At 41.2% G+C, this 23,018-nt stretch overlaps 1 protein-coding gene across 2 annotated transcripts in view; it reads right to left on the bottom strand.

The window, feature by feature from the left end:
- Positions 1-2,482: 2,482 nt before the first annotated feature.
- The window catches only part of RETREG3 (reticulophagy regulator family member 3), a 32,755-nt gene continuing 12,219 nt past the window's right edge, over positions 2,483-23,018 (bottom strand). Inside the window, exons 3-10 of one of the 2 annotated variants that reach the window (XM_088480759.1) lie at positions 19,129-19,235; positions 16,480-16,510; positions 15,765-15,891; positions 14,845-14,929; positions 12,646-12,783; positions 11,298-11,368; positions 8,364-8,496; positions 2,483-3,569 (exon numbers count right to left, since the gene is read on the bottom strand). In XM_088480759.1, the coding sequence (XP_088336885.1) occupies positions 3,136-3,569; positions 8,364-8,496; positions 11,298-11,368; positions 12,646-12,783; positions 14,845-14,929; positions 15,765-15,891; positions 16,480-16,510; positions 19,129-19,235 (1,126 nt within the window). In that variant the 3' untranslated portion in view covers positions 2,483-3,135. The remainder of the gene's footprint in view (positions 3,570-8,363; positions 8,497-11,297; positions 11,369-12,645; positions 12,784-14,844; positions 14,930-15,764; positions 15,892-16,479; positions 16,511-19,128; positions 19,236-23,018) is intronic. The other variant, XM_088480760.1, reaches the window with a different exon arrangement.

The raw sequence follows: 23,018 nt of genomic DNA, 5'->3' as shown, positions 1-23,018 counted from the left end.
ATAAATGCATGAGCTCTACAAGAGTTACATAAGCAAAATGGGCTGATAGACACATGTACAGCTCATGCTTTTTAGTATAGAAATCAGCAATTCATAGGTGTGCACCACACTTCTTTGTAAAGGAAGCACAAAAGACCTCAGAAAGAGTTCATTCACAGGGTCAATATAAAATTCATAGGCATACTGTAGTTAATGGAAGATTGGTTACTTTATTATCCATAAATTTGAACATTTAACTGTTTAGACATTTGGACATGGTAAACAGATTAATGTGCTAAATGCAAAACAATTTCAACAGTAAATGTTAATTATTAGAATATTTCTCCTATAAATTAGTTTCACTCAGTAAGCCCGCATTTGGGTCTCACTGGTTGGGAATAACTTGTTTAGGGCTAGAATTAAACATGTCACGTTTACTGTAATATCAGCAGATCGCTCTGATGTGTATGCTCAACCTTAATAAGGAGAGCAATTTAAATAGATGGGAGCGATACAGTTTAAGCTAGTCTTAAACTGGGTACACTCTGGGAGATATATCAGCTGTTCTATTAAACGGGCAACCTATCGCAAGTGCATCGGTGGGTTTGTACCAGATATGTCTGAACGACTTCGTTCACAGACATATCGCATCTGCTCTGCTGCACAGCAGGTGTCCGTCCGTACACTTGCTGCATCTCAACTGGGTAGGCAAATTCATAAGCCCGCCCAATTGCGATGTCAGCGCAGACATGTCAAGCGGCAGATTCGTAAGCGTGTATAGCTTACTTGATCAGCCGCTCTGTCGGCAGAGAGATCTGCCAGCTTAAACTCTTAATAACCTCTTCAAAACAAATGGACAGACCATTGCACTTTAGACAGCTCTTATCTAACCTAAAACAAAGATTTTGGGGGCCATTGAGAGCATGTTGGGTTTGCTGCAGTCTTCAACCGTGACTTTGCACAAAGAAACAACAATTAGGAAACTATGGGCCTTCGTAAGCGGGTCGATTGTAAGGCAGTGCGCACGTGCAGTGTGCGCGAGCCCGGGAGCGAGCAAACAAAGCAGTCGCTCCGGTGCTCGCATCCAAAAGGGGCGGCTGTCGATGTTGATCGACAGTTCGCCCCGTTTGGAAGGCGGGGCGGGGGGGTGGCTGAGCAATGGGAGGCGTTCCTTCAGGAACGCCTGCCGTTTGTGGGCGGCCCTACTGACATCACTCGTGATGTCAGTAGGTGGACTTCCTGCTCTATTAGAGCAGGAAGTCCACTGGGGCTTGCGGAAACGAGAACCTACCGCAAGGGTCTCGTCGCAAGCCCGATGGTCGCAATAGTCTTGACCATCGCAACCATCACCTTGCCGCTCGCATAAGCTGTGGGTGGTAACCCGCAGCTATGCCAGCGGCCAAGAGGCCACAACTAAAAAAAGAAGCGCCCGCCCTGATTCAGAGCGAGCGCTCGCTTTTTGCGACCGCCTCTGAATCAGGGCCTATGTCTTAAATTGCACTGTCCCGTATATTGACAGATAGGTAAGAGATCTACAGGAGACTGGAGAACAGTATTTATTATACTATACAAGGCAGGCGTTTGTCTTATCTTAGGCTGCTAGAAAGGAGAATTACTATGTAAAATTACCATGCATCACCTTTCTAGGTTTGTACTCATCTGCTCATAAGGTAGTGCTGAGTGAAGACAAGGTGCATTGTTGTGTTCGGTCAGTGGAAATCATGACGCCTTGCATGCTGTATGTAATGTTATCAGTCTATCAAAGAATTGTCTTGAAAATGAATATTGTAGACTTTTTTTTGCAAATAAGTACATGATTATAAATTCTTCATTGCTAAAATATGCCTGTATATGATATGGTGATCTGGTCATCTATATCAATACTGTAGAATAGAAAATGTGCAGTACTCTGCTGTGTACACTGTGTGAAGCTTTTCATTTTCAAACTTTCCCCATTTTATTTAGTCCTACACTACCATAGTTAGTTGGGAGAGCAGGGTGTGTAAATTAAACTTTTGTACATAAAGATTTAGGATATTAGTTATAAATACTTGTGTGTGTGTAAAAGTAACTTCTGTTTATCACCCCAATACTAAGAAATGTGCAATGTTCACTTTTCCCAAGTCTAATTTAGCCCACCAAACTTCCTGGATGTATAATGCTATTGGTCTGTGGTAACAAGAAACAATTCTTCTAGAATAGTTCTTTCAGGATATGTCTGTATGTTCATTTTATGTTGTAGCAAAAAAAAAAAAAATAGCTCCGCTGCTCCAGTGAAATGGACAAGTTCCAGTTTTGCTTTAGATGTACAAACCCCAGATCAACTTACCTTTCTGGGATGGAGTTTGACAGTAGTGCAAGAATGTATCTAGCTCATGTGACACTCCTAATAGCAGTGGTTTTAGGACAGGAATGGCACTGTGACAATACTGGATGGCTTAAGGTGAAGGTAAAGTGTAAAGTCTCCAAGTGTTGTTGATAAAAATAAATAAATCACAAAACATAAGTGAAAATCAAAATGTATTCAAAATTCAAAGTGCATTTGCGCTGGGGAAGAGGAAAGTTTCTGGTCTCCACCATAAAATATATCTGCACTGTACAATACGACACAGGATGAAGCCCCCAACACCATAAGCCACAGGAGCATTATTGTCCTCTCTTGTAGAAAACGATTACTAATGTGCTCCATTCCTCAGCATTTTACACATATCTTCTCTTTAGGTGTCAGGTCCAGAATTTTAAATTGCTTCAAGGGAAGGGTCACAATCAAATGTTCTGAATTAAAACACCTTTCCCCAGTGTCAAACCCAAAAAATATTTAAAGCCTCTACTTTATTAACGGATAGGGCAGTTCTCTACTGCAGATAACTAGTCTTCGACTGAGTTGGAGCACTGAAGAGAGATCCCCCATCTGCCAGCAGGGATTCAGATTTAAAATATGGGGTCTTCCATTCTAGACTGACTAATCTACTGGTTCAGACTTCACAGTGATAAAACAGCAGGCTAGGCAGGCCTGTATTAAAAAATGGGAAACTCACACAAAGATTCAATGAGAAGACAGCCTGAAGATACAGGTCTACAATGAAAACTCTTAAAAAAAAAAATAAAAAATTAAGAGATTGTATATTCACAAGGGAGTGGCACCTTCGTCGTTAATCACTGTTGGCCACGTGGGCTGGTTGGCTCCATCTGGCTCAGCTCAGATTGGTCCAGTAGCTCAAAGTCATCAGCTTCAGCATCAGTGTCCAACTCTGAGCTTGAGTTTCTTTGATATGTTTTGGCTCTGGGGTTTTCAAAAAAGCTAGAGGCTTGCTGGGTGACTTCGGCCAATGCCATTTGTATCATCCCTCGGGTGACTAGGTTGGAAAGGTTGTCTGTGATCTGCTGAGCACCAAGAGCCAGTGGTATCTCTGACTCTGAAGACTCATCATACAGTTGATCAGTAGACAGATTGGGGTGGTTGGCTGCAATTGGTAGCCCAATACTGGTATCATCTTCATCATCTATTCCAATTGCCTCTGGATTGATAGAGGGAAAGTCAGGGAGGTCTCGAGCAAAGGACTCTTCTGGGTCACTATGGCGATCCAGATCTACAAGTATAAGAAAATCCATAAGTAATACATGCAGTTACAATAATTGTACAGTTATCTACATACAGACCTATGGGAGAGATGTATCAAGCCTTCTAAAAAGTAGACAAGAATTTGCCCAGAGCAGGCAATCAGATTTTTCTCATCATTTTATAGAACATATGATAAATGCTAGCTAGAAGGTAATTGGTTGCTATGGGCAACTTCTCTACTCTCTAGGAGGATTTATATATCTCCCCTATATACAGTATCTGCTCCATTTTGCAACTCTTCTTCTTTACAGAACCTGAACATTTTACACCAGTTTAACCCCTCATGATTTATAAACGTTATTACTAAAATATATCTAAGATTCACACCATTAAACTGAAGTACACCAGTATGGAAGTAATAAGATAGATTAAGAGGACCGCTAAAACTACTTCAATCCTCACATTCATGGTCTTCAGTCAACAGGGAGTCCTTCCAAATTTCACAAATCTGAAAAGGTTTTCTTCAATTCATCAACGTCCACATGGACAGCATACAGGGCACAAAATAGAAATCAATAGACACTGTGCCAGCAATATTGTTAACCCTGCAGTATACTTTCATTGCATTCCACCTCAGATACAAGTATTCTGTACATTCAGACCAATAAGTAGTCTTTGCCACATTTGATAACTGTCTACTGCACCAAATGCTCATCTTTTGGAAATCAGAGCACTGCACTATATTTGATCAGCTACTATCCTACTGACAAACTTCAGTGTTTTCCAGCTCTTATCTCTACCTCCTTTATAGTCTATTTGTGTGTACTATAAGGCTCTATCCTTAGTCCACTACTGTTCTCCAGCTATACATCTAATTTTGGCCAGCTTACTGCCTCACAGCTATATAAATGAAGGCTGTATACTCGTGTAATGCTTTCCAGAGCTCTGGCTGTCAGTACCTGGAGGGTACAAAGTAGATTCTTTTAAAGCCAATATGAGTTTTGGAGCTGTTACAATGTGGGAGGAAGGGACACACACACACACGACATGGAATATGAAAGGAGGACACAGCACAAGGCTTGGGGGGAGAGATATAGGAAGACATAGAAAAAATGAGCCTGGTGATGCCAGAAAGCTGCAGTTCCAATTTATTTTTGCATCCTCGGGCCTAGTATATAATAAAGTAGAAATATATGTAAATGTAGGCAAAGTTTTAAAAATAAATAGTTGTTCAAATGTAATAAATAAAAACAGAAAATCCTCATCCCTAGTGGATTCAGCAGATCTCAGCAGTGTTTGGACTTTCTTCCTCAAACCTAAGTATTAGAAATAGGAGAAGGCAGTCTGGGAACCTAGAAGCTCCATACAGCACACAGGGGCAAGTGTGTGAGAGGGGACCAGCACCAATTTCCACATATGGGGACCAATAATAACAGCACTGAGGCTCTTGCCTGTAGCAGAGGGCCTGATTCAGACCCGGTCGCAAGCGCTGAGTGCTCGCAACCGGGTCGATGGTGGCCCAGAGCGCATGACGGAGCCGGCCCCGTCGTGCGCATGCAGGAGACCCGGATAGCGACGGGCATGTCAGTTTGGACACCTCCCTCCCAAATCTAAATTTCTCTGCACATTTTAAATCTGCCCCACCTGCAGTGCAGCATGGTTTCACCAAGATTATCAGTTGAGAGAGATATCTCACTATCTATTCCCAAGTCTGAATCAGGCCCCTGGTTCAAAGTCAGTGATCTGGAAAATCCAGTCTGAGAAACCTGAAATAAGGTGTTGCAGCAGCCAAGTGGTTCCAGTTAATGGTGAAGGAGTCTGGTCGTGACAGCAACTTTTCTTAAACACCACAGTAATGTAGAATTGATACAACCGGTCAGGGTCTGGTGGTCGAGTAACACTAGGTTGACAAATATATAAAGTGACTGGGTAGCAGGGTGAGCCCATCTGATCACAGTAAACTCTGGAATCATTTATTTAATCTTTACAGAGCTGCGTGCTTGCTGATTTGAGTTTTTTTTTTTTTTTTTAAACTCTGAGAACTGGAGTGCAATGAATGAAACAAAAAGGGAAAATGTCTGCCACCATCATCTCACATATCTTGTAGTCAGCCATGTCACATGCATTAGAATGTGTATATCATCTAATGATGTATACAATTGTAGCACCTTAAGTTTTACGACATACCCTAGACAAACTCTTCACCTCTTTTGTTTCGAATCCATGTTTGTGGTCATTAGGCTGCAGCCTTGATATGATTATTACATAGTGATTCAATAATATTTAAAAAAAAAAAAAAAATGGGGATTCATAAATAAGTTATTAAATTAAACATGTGCAAAGTCTTTCCTTTGCTTTTTTTTAGTTTTCATGACATCCTGCTGATAAAAATTGCAAATGCAGGAGTATTGTTCTTGCACGCAAAAAGTAAAATTATTATTATTACCGGTTATTTATATAGCTTACATATATTCTGCTTTTACAGAGAATATTTGCCCATTCGCATCAGTCCCTGCCCTACACGAGCTTACAACCTATATTCCCGACCACACACACACACACACACACACAAGTCTCCAACGTTAATTGATGTGTGAGACCTCCTGTAGAGCTACTAAAATTGTAGAAAAAAAAAAATCTGGCTAATAACCGAACAATTGAAGGTAATTTAATGAAAAAAAATGCATTTAATTATTATAGTGATATTGCTGTAGTTTGTAAATAAAATGTAAGCACAGACACATTTCACTGTTAATTACCAGTTCCAAGGAGGTGAATGCTGTAGAGGAGCAAAAGATATAGGCAGGGCTGCTATGTGATTTTCCAGTAGGGCAGGAGTCACTCGCTCCGCCGTAGCATAAACGCCATAGGTGGAACCACAGGGAAGCACGTCAGGCGATTGCTGTAGAGGTTGCGGCAATCACCTGACGTGCTTCCCTGTGGCTTCACCCATGACGTCGATGCCATGGGGGAGCTCACGTCAGAGGTCACTTCCTCCTAGTTTACTCGGCAGTACTGCAGCTAGGTGAGCTACCAAAATTAAGACAGGTTGGAGACTACTGCGCTAGGGTTACATCACAGATATTTCCTCACAAGAAAATCTATAATGTTCTGATACCAGAATTAACAGTGATGAGGACAGCTGAACATAACCGGTAATTGAATACCAACAAATTAATAGGTTGACAAATGTTGTCACTTGAATCGGTTACATGTGTACGCATGTAGCTTTGCAGAACATCTCTAACAATAATTATGGCTTGGCCACACACACAGAAATGGTCCTGGTGGCGAGCTACTAGTATCAAGCTATGGCACTCTCCTGAAAGTGGGTGTATGCCCATTTTTGGAAAGAAGCACACTAATGCACTATTTTCCTTATCACTGCTGTGCAAGCCAGGAGTATCCCCTTGCCTGCCCATATTACACAGGGACTGTCGTATAAGTAAAAATGTGATTATATAAATGACTTAACCAAATGTAGACTTTAAAGAAAGAAAAACCCATCTTATTACTATTTTCAGACATTCAAAAGGTATTCTTTAAGGTAAAAATTAGTTAGGAACATATAGAAATAGTTTTAGGCTCCGCAGTTTGTACATACTAAAACTACACCATTGAACAGCAGGAAAGCTAAAACCACAAATTTCTGGCATATTCATCTTGGGTTAAGAATATTGTGGGAAGCATTTAAAATGTTCTTGTCAAATTTAGATTCAACTTATTTCTCATGCTTTAAACTCGAGGTAAACTTAAAAAAAAAAAAAAGAAGAAGACTAGTACAAATAAAAGCGCAATGGATGAAAAAAAAAAGCATTAAACACGCTACTAAAGCATTTGTATTCATGTATTCTTACCCATATTCTCAGCGACTATATGCAAAAAAGTCCTCAACTTAATTAACCTAATTCTATGATCAAACAACTGTATAGTGTGAGAACCCAGAATTCTATTTTTCTTCCCTTTGTTAGGTTCAGTTCTGTGTTTGTATCAGATCTCAATGCTCTCATGACAGCATCCGTGTCTACTGAACCTCTTGTGGTCTCTTTTTACCAACATTTTTTGTCACATGTACATATAGAACACTCAGTTTATGTTCTAAAACACTCTAAATGGTGCTTTCTAAATAATAAGTATGATCCTTACAGTATGAGAAGACTGTTACCTCTGGCATTCAAACATTTCAAAGCATTAGTGCAGGCATGGCCAAACTGTGGCTCTCCAGCTGTTGTGAAACTACAAGTCCCAGCATGCCCTGCCTCAGTTTTGCTTTTAGGGAATGCTAAAACTGTGGCAGGACATGCTGGGATGTGTAGTTTCACAACAGCTGGAGAGCCACAGGTTGGCCAGGCCTGCATTAGTGTATATACAGTATCAGGCTTGGGGCAACATGCAATTCTATTACCAGCATAGATGGAACAGTGGTTAGAATTGCTGCTTCTTAGCACTATGGCCTTTAATTTTCATTCAGCGTGCAATGGTGCATGTATAGTCTCCCTTTGCTCTGCTGGGTTTCCTGAGAGTGCATTGGTTCCCTCCCACAGTCTAAAGACAAACTGGTGAAGTTAACAGACTTTGTAGTTAATTGGCCAAGTGATAGGTAATAATTCTGAGCATACATAGCTGTGCAATACATTGGTGCTACATAAATAATAATGATGTTTTGAAAAAAGCCTGTGCATTCTCAAATAACACTCAGAGCCGGGAATATAATATACAGCTTCCGACAACAGCATATAAACTGCAACAACAAACAATACAAAAAAAATATCATTTTAATGAAAAATTCTCTTATTTACATAAACTCAAAATAAATGTTTACCCTCTGATCCTTCAGTAAGAGGAGTTTGGCCCCGGGATAAGTTAAATGTCCCATTTTCTGTGTAGGAAACTTCTGCATCAGAATGCTCAGAGTCAGATATAGCAAGTTCTTTAGCAACTGCAGAGTCATCCAGCTGAGGAAGAAATTTACATCATGAGTTGTGGACATTGGAACAATTTTGTCAATTAAAACAGATTTCTAAATTCATGGTTCAAATGGGTGTGTTGTGGGCATTGAGGAGCTTTTGCAAACTTAAACATATGCAGGTTTATGGAGTAGAAATAACTGCTGAATGGTGGAAGTGGATGAAAGGCAGTAGCAGTGATGCCAAGCAGTGTGAAGTGTCTCTTAACTTTGCAGGACATTGGTTATGTGCGGCAATATTCTAAGGCAGGGGTGGGCAATAAGCTGCACTCCAGAAGCTGTGGGACTACACATCCCAACATGCCCTGCCACAGCTTTGCTGTCAGGGCATGCTGGGATGTGTAGTTCAACAACAGCTGGAAGGCTGCTTATTGCCCACCACTATTCTAAGGGGTCTGTTTATTGAAGGGAGATAAGGATAAGCCTTAAATCCCTGTATAGGGCTTCTCACTATTTATTAAGCCTGCAATATCTTCCCCATGCTTTAAAAGACCACTGGCTGTCCGCCTATCGCTAATCCAGGGTGACAATAGCAGAGGACCACTATTGGCAAAAATGCTTTATTATTAATAAAACATTTTATATTAGCAAAATATATTGAAATAATTATATTTTTACATTTCAAAATATATTAAAATCATATTTTTTCTATCTGCTTTACAAATTTTTCTATTGTAACTGCAACTGAAAGTCCAAGTCTGGGCTCCCAGTGCACTGCGCGCATGTTTGAATCGGCAACACCTGGTCCTTCCATTGCAGGGAAGATCAGGACTGGCCAGTGACAAGGTTAAGAGTCGTATTACGGTCGTGAGCCAGTACCAGTAGTAAGCGGATTTTCACTATGCTGCCCCAGGTAAATGTGCTTAGTATACTGCACCAATAACAGATTTTCTCTCATTGCAGATTAGAAAACAGTCCAATGGATGAGGGAGCACCAATCCCAAACAAGCGACTTGTCTCTCACCACTCGCTCTGGTGTAATGCTCCAGTCACAGCCTCCCCTCCTCCATTATTCCAAAACCTAACCATGACAGTAGGCCAAGGGATAAAATCTGCTCCACATGTATCCACCTTAAACTCATGCCTTTATCCTACTACACCACCCTGTCTGTTATCAAACAAACCTAGTACAAATCCATTATCTCCAATCTGTCCAACAACCCATGCCACTTCTTCATCACTATCAATCTATCCTCCCTCATCACCCATCCCCTTGTCGTTTACTTTGCCACTTACTTCAAAAGACAAAACGTAAGCTAGGTACACAATTGTACAATCATATTTTTTTTTTTTTTAAAGATCTATTTATTTTGGATTTTCAAGAATCAAGTGACAGAAAAAAATAGAAAATGTTTAAGATCAGATTCTTCATACAATTGCACTTCCGATTGAAAGGCCAGATGAACATACAGATTCATGCGTACACACTATTACAATTTACCATTCGATCTGTGATCCTCATCTCTTGAAACCATCTGCTGAAGAAGTTGTGACTGCAAGAGCAGCAGCAAAAGTGTTGGACAGAACGGATGGCAGTCCGTATATATATATATATGTGTCCTTATATATTCTTGCCGCGGTGAAGCTAAATAGCCCTTCTTGGTGCGCCAGATCCCGTGAGACTCTGCTAGCGCTGGGCATCTTTTTTCACCGAAAAGGTGTCTAAGTCACAATGCAATGTGACTAGGATGCACCAGCAGACTGTGCTGATTAACTTGATATGCGACACTTGTATATCGGAGTGCAACTGAATCTGTATACGAAGTGGTACAATGTAACGGCCACAGCTTTTTTAATTCCAAGACCATTGTGGTTCAGATACAGACTCCGGTGCACACAGATATACAAGTGTTGCATATCTAGTTGATCAGCACAGTCTGCTGGTGCTTTGCGACTTAGACGCATTTTCACCCCCCAAAAAAAAGACGCCCAATGCTAGCAGAATCTCATGGGACCTGGCGGCTCACTCACACCAGGCAAGTCGCACTGCGTGGTGTATTGAGGCTACATGTATGAGGACACATCTGTACTTCTAGGTTTGTCCAACATTATACCATTGTATCTGATGAATATTAAGATGCCAATCAAACCAGATCTTCACATGCGATCTGTTTCTTTCCGATAAAGCGATTGTAGTTTAGTACACACTTAAAGATATCTCCAAATGGGTCGGAAATCGAAAGACCTGTCAGGCGATTGTATAGGTGTGTACCTAGCTTTACACTATCTATCTATCACGAAATCTCCCCCATCAGATCCCAGCTCCCCACTCTCACCCCCAGACAGAAAATGACACACACTGTGGAAGGGACTGGTTATTCTTCTACCAAATGCATTTTTTTGTGGTTTACCCCACACAACCATCCAGGAAATTCATTGGATTTGTTTTTGTGAATTGCATGAGGAAAGACCAGTACATTTACCAAGTATGTTGCAATGAACTGTTCAATATGTTGGTGCTTTAGTAAATAGTATTAATTATCAGATTGTTGACTGCTCTGCAAATGGACTGTTAAATGTTTTATTGAAATAGGCAGCAGAACATCTAACTGTGAAGAGTAAAGTTAAGTGAACAACTCTTACTACTTTATAAAGATAACACTGTGTTCACTTTATACAACTACACACCAGACAATAAAAATATATTTAGTTTCTTATTGAATAGCAACTCAAGTATTTCATACAGCATTTTACACCAGTTAAACTGAGCTATCCCATGGACTTGTAAAATGTGGTTGTAGTACAAGGGCTACGATTTGTAGGTAGGCTATAAGAAAAGCATGCTCTTACCGTAGGACAAAAAGCAGCCAGCTCCTCTTCACTGTCACTTCCCTCGTTGGGAGGAAGGGCACGTCCATGCACTAGTTACAGGGAGATGCAAAATTACTAAATGATTTGTATTTTGCCTGATTTGTAACCAAGATGTGAATTATTGTACCCAAGAAAGGACAAGTCTCGTCTAGAGTAAAATACTGTATGCACCGATCAGCTATAACATTAAGCCACCTGCCTAACATTGTGTAGGCCTGCCTTGTGCCACCAAAACAGCTGTGACCTATCGAGGCATGGACTCCACAAGATTTTGGAGGGTGTCGTTTGAGGTCTGGCAACAAGACGTTAGCAGCAGCTCCATTAAGCCCTGTGTAAGTTGTGACGTGAGGCCTCCATTGTTCCGACTTGTTTTTCCAGAGTATCCCACAGATGCTTGATCGGATTGAGATCTGGGTAATTTGGAGGCCAAGTCTACGTCTTAAAAGCTTTATCATGTTCCTCAAACCATTCCAGAACAATTTTTGCATTGTGACAGGGCGCATTATCTTGCTGAAAGAGGCCACTGCCATCTGGGAATACAGTTGCCATGAAGGTGTGTACTTGGTCTGCAACAATGTTTAGGTAGGTGGTATGTGTCAAAGTAACATCCACATAAATGCCAGGATCCAAGGTGTCCCAGCGCAACATTGCCCAGAGCATAACACTGCCTTTGCATGCTTGTCTTTTTCCCATAGCGCATCCTGGCGCCAGGTCTTCCCCAGGAAACGACGCACAAGCACCCGGCTGTCCACATGATGTAAAAGAAAATATGATTTATCAGACCAGGTCACCTTCTTCCGTTGCTCCACGGTCCAGTTCTGATGCTCATGTGCCTATTGTAGGCGCTTTTGGTGGTGAGCAGGAGTCAGCATGGGTATACCAACAAGTCTGCAGCTACGCAGCCCCATACACACTGCATAAGGGGAGCACCCCACAAGACCTGCCCTTTTTGGAGTGATCTAACCCAGTCGTCTAGCCATACCTTGTCAAAGTCGCTCAGATGCTTATCCATGTCCATTTTTCTTGCTTCCAGTACATTAACTTCAAGAACTAACTTCACTTGCTGCCCAATAATCCCCACCCCCGACAGGTTCCATTGTTACAAGATAATCAATGTTATTCACTTTAACTGTCAGTGGTTTTAATGTTATGGCTGGGCTGATCGGTGTATAATGGTTATTATTTCTTCATCCCAGTATTCCCCCAGGACTGATAGGCAGTGCCCATGGAAAATAAGGCTTATTGGAAGGATGTAAATGTCTGACTAGGAAGAGTCAAAACAGGTGCTTAAGCATCCAAGAGTTTCTCTGGTGCCGAGAACACTTACACTGCCTCTCTTTCTGCTTGGACATCATGAATCCGCGAACACTAAAGTCCAACCTCTGCAGGGCTGGCTCTAGTTTCTGGTAAACACGTTGTCCTAGACGGTGATATATTGCCAACGGCCAAAGCAAGATGAAGAGCACTGTGCAGAAGAGGTAGACAAGTTGCATGATTAAGCAATAAGTACCACAGTTTCTGCTAAGAAGAACCTAGCGGAGATCATTGCTATTCAGAATTCAGATATTATTCAGCCAAAATGAAGGCAATAAATACAAGCATGAGATTTTCAGTGAGCATGCATACATACGGTGAGGAACCTAACACTTTTATGGAAGTAAAACTCGAACAGCTGGTAAATATACCATATTAGTAATTAGTATTCATTCTCACTTCAGCTATGAATTTTATAACAGACATGTAAGAATGGATATTTTACAGAGAGAAACTAAATTTTTAGCTTATTTGCTGCTATTAACTTGACTGGCAGAAGTCATACTGCTTGCATTAACAAGGTAAAAGAAACTGTGGTCATGTGAACAGAAAGTTCCTCAACTCTTACAGGCTACAATTTGGAATATCTCATGAATATTGAAGTATCACTGTTAAGAAAAATAAAAATAGGCATATATCAACAATAAAAACACAACTGTCCACAATTATACATATAACAAGTTAGAGGCAGGTATTTTAATTTATTTATTATTATTATTATTATTATCAGTTATTTATATAGCGCACACATATTCCGCAGCGCTTTACAGAGAATATCTTACCATTCACATCCATCCCTGCCCCAATGGAGCTTACAATCTATATTCCCTACCACATGCTCACACACATACACACTAGGGGTAATTTTATTAGGAGTCAATTAACCTACCAGTATATTTTTGGAGTGTGGGAGGAAACCGGAGCACCCGGAGGAAACCCACGCAAGCACAGGGAGAATATACAAACTCCACACAGTTAGGGACGTAGTGGGTATCGAACCCACGACCTCAGTGCTGTGAGGCAGTAATGCTAACCATTACACCGTCTGTGCTGCCCATTTATTTAAATAAACCGTGGCTGAGGAGAACAGATATGAATATAAGCAAGGATATTAATGCAAAATATATTTACTGCAAAGCATACTAACATAGCAGATCATACTGAAAGAATAATGCCCCCTGAATATAAAGTTTTGGGTGGAGTTCATTAACTTAAATAATACCGATTAATACATACCTGGTTCCCGGCATTCCTCCTGATCTGTCAGGCAGTGGTGTTGTCCATGTCTCTTCTGAATGGGAGGATCACAGATCATGACAACATGCTATATGTTTGAAGACAGTTGCTGCTCACTTTCAGTCATGAGAGCCCTGCTGGTTCAGGAGAGATGCTGGGCCCAAGATAATATTATTTAACTTATAGAAGTCCACCCAAAAATTGGAAATTTATATAAATGATCATCTTATATATGAGAAATTAGCACACGTGTGCAATTGTTATTCTATACCTGTGTTCCCACACACAGAACCAGCCCAGTTCCTCCACACATTAGTTTGTGACCCCTCACATTACATGCCAGCCTGTGCTATTATACAATATCAACATGCTCAAAATAATCCAGAATGTGCCACACAATTATAGGTACACTGTGCATTAAACCATTGTCCTCTATCAGTGCAATATCCATCTATAACAATTCCAAGGATTTAAATTGAGCCATACAAAGAGGCATGTGCAGCACTTCTACTCAGAAACCCCTGTGAAGTTACAGAACTTTTCAGCAATTATAGAACTGCTGTAACAGCATGGTGTAAAGGTCCCCATATATCAGCAATTGATTGCAGCAATTGTGCAATTTGCAATCGATTGAAAAAGGGAAAGATTTGCATACACAATCGATTGCAAATTGCACGATTGCTGCAATCAATTGCTGATGTATGGGGACCTTTACAGAATGCTCTGCACAGGTGGCGTAATTCCTGGAACCAATTCTAAAAGGTTCCCAGCTGATGCACTGAGGGGCGGAATGTTGTGGAAAGTGCAGGAAAAACTCTGCAGGGGAAGCAGAGCATAAAAGAGAGGACAAACAATGGTCACAGGAATGCATATCTTTAATCATTATGGAGACAGTATTTCCCCAGTGATGACAAACATTTTAAGTAACTTAAGAAGGATAAAAAAAAAATAATAATTAAAAAAAAAATGGACTCACAAAGTAGATAAGAGAGTACAAGACCAGGAATGTATCCACCAAGTACAGCCAGGAAAGTAAGGAATCCACAGATCAAAAGACAGAACTGTAAGTGAAATGAAAATATGGGTCAATACATAAATTAACCAGAGCCAAGGTAGACAACCTGTCCAGCTGCTATGGAAATACAAGTTCCATCATCCTCTGCCATCTGGCTGGCAGACATGCTGGGTTTTATGACAGAAGATCACTAAAGGATCTACAAGGACAACGAGTATTTGTTTCCATTTACAGAAAGTATTCCCATTGTTAATGAAAAAACCTTAAGCTCGGCATACACATCCTCATTTACTCAACCACTTAGTAGTAGTTTTCAACCAAATTGGCCTGAAGAGATCATGTACTGTACGGCCCCCAAAATTACAGTTTTGAATAGACAGTAGGAAAAATCCAATGTGTGAACTGGTCTATATATAGTCAACAGGAAATAAAGAGCCTTAAAAGAGGCCATACACATAGGTGGCCAAATTGGACATATCCAACTAGACCTTCATTAGGTCAAACACCCAGATGCCATGGAGCTTCATTCTTGTGGACAGTTGATAAAGTCAACTAAAATTTCAGCCAGGAATGAATAATATCTTAACAGACTTCAATATTTTTTAGTATATGAGCCCGAAGATAACAAGGACAGTTATCTTTCAAATTTGGCCTACCAAAAGCTTTTTGTAATTTGAAGATTGGGCCACATGTGTGTTAGGTTCTAAGGCTTTTAAAATGCTGCAATGAAAGAAAAAAAAAAAAAAAAAAGAAGACATTAATCTTAACACACACAAAAAAAAACAAAAAAAAAACACAACAAACAAAAATAAAAAAAACAAAAACGCATGTAGACTTCTATTCTGCTATACATTTACCTAGGCTTTTAAATATCTGTTTACCTTGCCTGGATTTTCAGACTTAAAGAGCAGAAGGTTTCTTAGAAAGCTTGTCAGGCTGACCCATACTTCAGCTGCATGATGACACAGCTCTGGGACACTAAGCAGTCTTGGATGAACAAAGCCCCAGCTGCAAGAGACAACAACATATTATAAGATGGTTTAGATGCATAAATCATTCAATGGGTAATGCCATTTCCCTGATGCACAAGAGCACTTCAGAAGTTTTTCAGTTTGTTTAAAAAGTTGAATCTCTACAGTATGACTCAGAAACAGTATTCCCACTGGATGCTCTAGGTCACCAAAATACTTACAATATGACTCGAAAACAAGAGTTCCCACTGGATGCGGTATGTCACTAAAACACCTACAGTATGACTAGGAAACAGTGTACCCACTGGATGCGGTATGTCACTAAAACACCTACAGTATGACTAGGAAACAGTGTACCCACTGGATGCGGTATGTCACTAAAACACCTACAGTATGACTAGGAAACAGTGTACCCACTGGATGCGGTATGTCACTAAAACACCTACAGTATGACTAGGATACAGTGTACCCACTGGATGCAGTATGTCACTAAAACACCTACAGTATGACTAGGATACAGTGTACCCACTGGATGCTTCTGCAGTATGTCATTAAAACACTGTGTAGTCTCTCTCCAGATCATCTTCCAACCCCTCCCTTAATATACATATCTCTCATCTCTCACCTTTCATTGTCCAGATCATTGGATCTTGCAGCTGAAATGTTGGGAATAAAAGAGATATTAAGAGGTTTCAGCAAATAAGGATGTGAAGTCCAGTTTGATACAAAAAACAAACAAAGAAGGTTAAACAGAAAAGTCTGCACCACATATTTCACACCTCAACACGGATGTGTAACAATGTTAGAAAATTATATAGATATATTAAGCCATCCAAAACAAAATCTAGAAAATATAAATCTTATATGATTTAACCACACCTTTTAGAATATTTACTTCAAAATGTCTCGAGAGGTTTATGAAAGTCAACCCTGAAAGGACAAAGGGGGATGTGTAAGTGGTAGTAAGTAGGTTTTTCCAAATAGTCAATCTGACCGTTAGAGAGACCATTGGTAGTGCCTGTGGGGTCTCGCAACCTGCACTGCTTGGGATAAATAGAAATACACAAGCAGCCTTGGCCGAACTAAGAGAGACTTAAGAAAAGTCTATCTGAGGAATTTCAGGTGGGAAATAAAATAAAGTGAATGTTTTTTTCTGAAGACAATAACACAGGTTCTCTTTAAACCCATATTTTCTATCGCCATCAATAAATACAGTATATTTCAATACACTTGTTTTGCACAACCATGATCTTGGTTACAGGTTTGGTAACTAGCTTTAGGGCACTGATGGGCAGCAGGAGGCCCTCACAGCTCTCCAGCTCTGACTGCTATGAATAAGCCAGAGGTAGTTCCGTTGGTAAAGCTCAGAGTCTCATACAGCCGCTCCCATATCATGTGATCACAAGTCACAGGACATTTGCGTGACATCAGTGGACAAGAAGGCATTGCAGTGCATTCAGCACCTAGTGATCTAGCTCTTTTCTCCACAGCAGATTCCTCAATGCGGAGTGGCTAAGAACACTCTTTGGCAGGGTCTTATTAAATAGTGGTTGTTTAGAATTGGGTGGCCACTGGTACGAGTGGTATGTGTAGAAGACTGGATGGAGGGATCAAGGGTAGGGGTGGACATCGAAAGCCCGGCATCAAATGGGTGGCGGGCTTCAGACATCAAAATCAAACGATCTGATGGCAACTAGCCATCGCATCCCAACCATGCAATAGTATATCAATCGCGATGGTTATACTTGCGCATGGAAAGGCAGCTGAGCCTGTGGAAAAGGAGGCGGAGCCTCACGGCTCCCCTCCCCCCTCCACGTTATTGTGGGCAGCACTCTCCGAGATGCTGGGCTGCTTCCAGGCTCCCCATACACGGAGAATAGATGCTGAGCGGATAGCTTCTAATTCTCCTGCCGCTCAACCGCTTTGCAGAGCAGCAGTGTTTGTTCACCCCCCACAGCCAGCCATCGGACGGGCACCAGAAAGCTGCATCGAATGGCTGGCAACCACCAGAATTCCCGTATTTGATGGAAAAAGTACTTCCATTGAAACGGAAACATCGATGGTTGCTAACCACTGGTTCCCTATGTCCATCTCTAATCAAGGGCACATGGAGCATTTTGTAACAAGTGGTATGATATCTGACAAACTTTTTGACTTAGATTAAGGGTAATCTGCTATTTTTATATGTTAAGCCTGTGGCCCTTGAAGCATATCAAGTCACCCATCACTGTTTTAGTGACATAACCAAAAGTAGAGTATAGACATTATTATTCTAATATTGTTGTTTATTTGTATGGTGCCATTTTATCACTGACATCAGTCTCTGGGGGTCATTCAGACCCGGTCGCAAGCACCGATGTGCTCGCAACCGGGTCGATGGGTAGCCCTGCGCATGCGCAACGGCCGCACTGTGCGTGCGCAAACCCCGGAGCGAGAGAGAAACTCTCGCGCTCCGGAGCTCGCTACAAAAGTGGCGGCTGTCGATGTTGATCGACAGCTCGTCCCTTTTTGTAGGCGGGCCTGGGGGGGAGTGGCTTCCAAAACGGAAGCGTTCCGTAAGGAACGCCTACCGTTTTGTGGGCGGCCGCACTGACATCATCAGTGATGTCAGTGGGGAGCTTCCTGCTCCATCAGAGCAGAAAGCTCCCTGGGGCTTGTGAGTGCCCAGACCCAACCTTAGGGTCTGGTCGCAAGCCCCGATGGTTGCGATGGTGATCACCATCGCGACCATCACCCAGGTCGCTAGCTAAGCTGTGGGTGGTAACCCACAGCTTAGCTTGCGACCAGGAGGCCACACCAAAAAAAAAAGAAGCGCCCACTCATTCAGAGAGAGCGATCGCTTCTTGCGACCGCCTCTGAATGAGGTCCTCTGTCCTAATGTAGGCTACAGTCTAAGTTCCCCAGCACACAATCATATACACTCATACACTAGTGTCTGATTTTTCAAAAGAAATTTAACCTACCAATAGGTTTTTGGACTGTGAAAGGAAACAAATGGCGATATGTGGAAAACATACAAACTCTACACAGAGTGTGAACATGGTTAGAGCACTGTAAAAACAGGACTGCTAATACATATTCTCCATCTACAGGTTATATTGTGCAAAAGAAATTTTCTAAAAATAAAATCAAAGGGTGAATGTATCAAATCAATAGCAAACTGTAAAAACATTGCATGTTTTTAGGACACAAACATTAATCTGATTGATTTATAGAGGTAATGTACCAAATGAAGGGGCTTTAATGCCTTGTCAACCGTCACCCCATTTCTCACCTCCAAGTTCAGGCCAGATTTTGTTCTTCCACTGATCCACACAGATGATGATCATCAGGCCAAATGCTGCCAGAAATACAATCCTGAGGGAGGTGAGGGCAAAGAACCTATAAAACACAGTAGATTTTTAGAACATCCCCCATGTTACCCTTCATTGTCACATCAAGGACATATACAGCACACAAATAATTCAATGTACCAGTGTGAACAATGAAACAAGAATAATGGTAGAGATAGTGGCTATATACAGTTCTGTCACACAGACTATTCCAGTGTGTTTTATGTGCTATTATTTTCTATAAAAATAAAATATTAATAAAAAAAATACCATTTATTAGATCACACCAGGTTTTTACTATAAAATTTGGAATTGGTAGCCAAAACTTCAAAAATCTGTTCCACAATTTAACCTATAAAAGGAGGATATGGTATATTTAGTTGACATTCACAATACTGACAATAGGATTTTCAATGCAACCTTATCCTTATTGCAGCATAAAACTAATCTAACCTGAACCCTAAAATCGGGTGTCCACGTTCACATTCTGACCGTTGGCATTCAGACCATGTCAACAATGTAACTGCAAGTGATAACAATTTTCGGCGTAGTTTTCCAAAAAACGACCGCAAGTTTTGTTCGCTCGTTCAGACCTAGAGGCGTGAACAGACCGCAAAGAGCGAATGGTTCATTTGAATAGCCACCCCTTTTTTCTGAACGAACAACCGCAAATAGCATCCGGCTCTGAATGAGGTCCTAAGCTCTAAATACTGGAATGTTGGGGCCAGGTTTTAAAATAAGCCAATGTTTTTATTATGCAAATGAATGTAACCCAAGGTTTGACTAGATCAGTTTCTAGGATTAGGAGAATCAGAGAAAAGCATACATGATAAGATTGAACACAAATGCAGTAGAATTTAACAGTTACAAAAACAAATAGTATAAAACTAAAGTGTTATGGTGCGTAGACACTGGGCGATTAAAGTGGATGACCGAACGATATCGTTAACTTTATCGTCCATTTTTTTACCTAAATGATGCACGATAACGATGAACGACGTACGATGCGCGTTCCCACAGGTCTTTCGTCTTTATCGTTCATCGGGCAAACATGCAGGCCAACCTGACAATATTGTCAGGTTGCTGCATGTTGGAGAATGGGGGAGAGAGCCCGGCGCTGAACGATATCGTTAATGATATCGTTCAGCAGGTGTGCTCAATGTCATGAACGACATCGAGCACACTCTGCCAGGGACACACTAGGCGATATCGCTCAGGGTGCATATCGTCTAGTGTGTATGCTCCTTTACAATTTATTCTATAGAACTTGTATTGACTTATGTAAGTTACAAAGGTTTTTGTAGCCCCATAATGTAAGAGATAACCGATACAGAAATCTCTACAGAACTTTATTGCAACCCCAAATATTTGCCATGTACATATGCAATTTTCAGAAGTCACTGTGAAAAGTTGTAAGCAAAACGGTGAAAATATGTTTATTATACAGAATAATTATAGAATTAGTGGTGTTCAATCCATTGCGCCAAAATGTTTATTATATTATACAGTTTAGAAAAATGTATGGTTTCTAGATGCCATGTAATTGGGTAATTACGCCAAACATGTATTGCTCACTGTACCCTCATGACTCACTGATATGGCCAAGATTAAGCCGCTTCCCAGCTTAGAGGTTTAACATTCACCAAAACATAATCTGCAGCTCTGGGCACATGGCAGCATACATTGGGGTTTTAGGCTTATATATTATGTAATAAAAGGCATCATTAATATGAGAAGTGTGCATATTGCTGCAGTACTATTGAGGGACACTTGTGGCACCATATAAATGCTAATAATATTATTATTAACAACATAGGTTACCCATTTGTTACTGCTGAAGTTAATTCTAAAAAGGGATCACTCACTTTGTCAGCACTGTCAAATATTGCATCACGGTTTCAAACAAAGTGGCATGGTATATTAATATAGTTCCGTAGTACATTATAAAATTACAAATATAAATACAATTCGGTTAAGAAATGAAATCAACAGTAACAGTTTACCATCTCTTATCTATCCACATGCTTAGTTCCCAAGTACCCAGAATACTCAGGTGGATGACTAATTATGTGACACTCGTCATTGAAATCATTTGCAGACCAGCTTACAGTGTTAGTGCAAGATGGAGAAACAGGGGAAGCCTGGGGGAACATTGATTCTGACAGAAAAAAATGAAGATTGGGGGGAGTGTTTTCAGACAAGACACAATATTGGACCGGTGCAATATTTTGTCATATTATTTGTGAATAATAGCTGGCATGCAATTTTCCAAAACTATGCTTAACTTAATCATCTCTCCTCTCGCTCTCTAAAATAAAGTTCCCGGTTCTGGGGTCTGCCTGTTCGTACGGGCTAATCTCTTGAACCACTGGACAGATTTTGATGGGGCTTTCACTATTCTATATAGCATTGGTCGAGAAAGGTTTAGGTGTATGAACCATTCATCTCTGACAAAAGGGAGCTCAGTAGTGACTATTTTAATGAAGCACTCTCAGAAAAAAAATCTAACCTTACACCAAGCTAAAGCAGAGTAGCTGCCCATGGTGCCGACACAGCAAAGTGAGAGCAGATCAGAGCGAGCAATGTGCCCTGTTGCTTAGCAGCACCCTAGAGAGGGTAGGGAGCCAGGGAGTGAGAGGCAGACCCATGAATATGCGCCGATGTAGCCAGGAAGAAGTCAGGGGAGGCATAGCTATCAGGAATTAAAAAAACAAAAACATTGGAACGCCATGAAATGTTTTCCATTCGATGGGAGGCAAAATTCGAACCCCCACCATCAAATGGTAAAAACCATCGGAACAAAGACATTAATTAGTAACCATCGGATTCCGATTATGTCCATCCCTACGCTGAACCTCCGGCCAGCACTCCTGCACCGTGAAGGGCTTCCTCTCCAGCGTGATGTTTCTGCTCAGCCACACGCCCTCTGTGAACAGGAGACACCGCCCATGGAAGTCAATGCCGTTCTTGGACAGGGCCACCACTGTACATTGTGCAAACCGGACATTGCTCATTGCCATGTCCAGCAGCTGAGAAAGCGTACGCATGGAGGCTGCGGATATGGACAGGTGCCCCAGCCCCGGGGACATTTCTGGAGACAATGCTTATGGTAGTTGCAATACAAATTTCTTCCTCCTGCCCTTCCCAGCACATAACAGTGGCCGGGCCCCAGAAAGCTGCTAGGAGTTGTGGCGAAAAATTGAATACCAATAGAAAAAAGAAGGAACTCCTCACCATTTTATTATCGTATGAGGTGAACAGGAAAATGGATACCAGACAGTTCAACAGCCAGCAGGTTACTGACTAATGAGTTATAAATAAGTTATGTAACAGATGGGAAAGGACACCTACACAGTACAAACTGAAACCAACTGCTGTTGTGGCCTCAGGGGAAAAAAAAAGGGACATCTCAGTGCACCCAGCAGTGACTGATCAGTTCCTGTGTCTGCTAATTACTGTGGGGGACATCCGTGAATAAGAAACCGGACCTTACATTAAAAGTATTAAGAACAGCAGATCATTCTTATCAGAATTACAGCTTGTCTGGCAAAGATATAACCTGGTTAACAATGAGTATTACTTAAAGACTGTTGTAGCTATTAGCTCTGTTTCCAACTTCCAGTGCAGTCTCCAGTACTCACCGCTGTTTCCAACAGGCGCAGTTTCCAGTACTCAACGCTGCTACAGCTTCCAGCGCTTTCAGACACTCATAGCACAGGCTCCAGTACTACTTTTGCTACAGATTCCAGCTTTGACAACTACATCCAGCCTTGCCTGCAGGATTCATAGCTGTGTCAGCTCACTCTAAAGCATTCTGAGTAAACCTGTTCTC

Source organism: Taudactylus pleione, unplaced genomic scaffold, assembly GCF_031769625.1.
Source record: "Taudactylus pleione unplaced genomic scaffold, aTauple2 ptg000256l, whole genome shotgun sequence".
NCBI lineage: Eukaryota > Metazoa > Chordata > Amphibia > Anura > Myobatrachidae > Taudactylus > Taudactylus pleione.
Note: the sequence above shows the minus strand (reverse complement) of the source record. Positions and strands in the feature narration are given on the sequence as shown.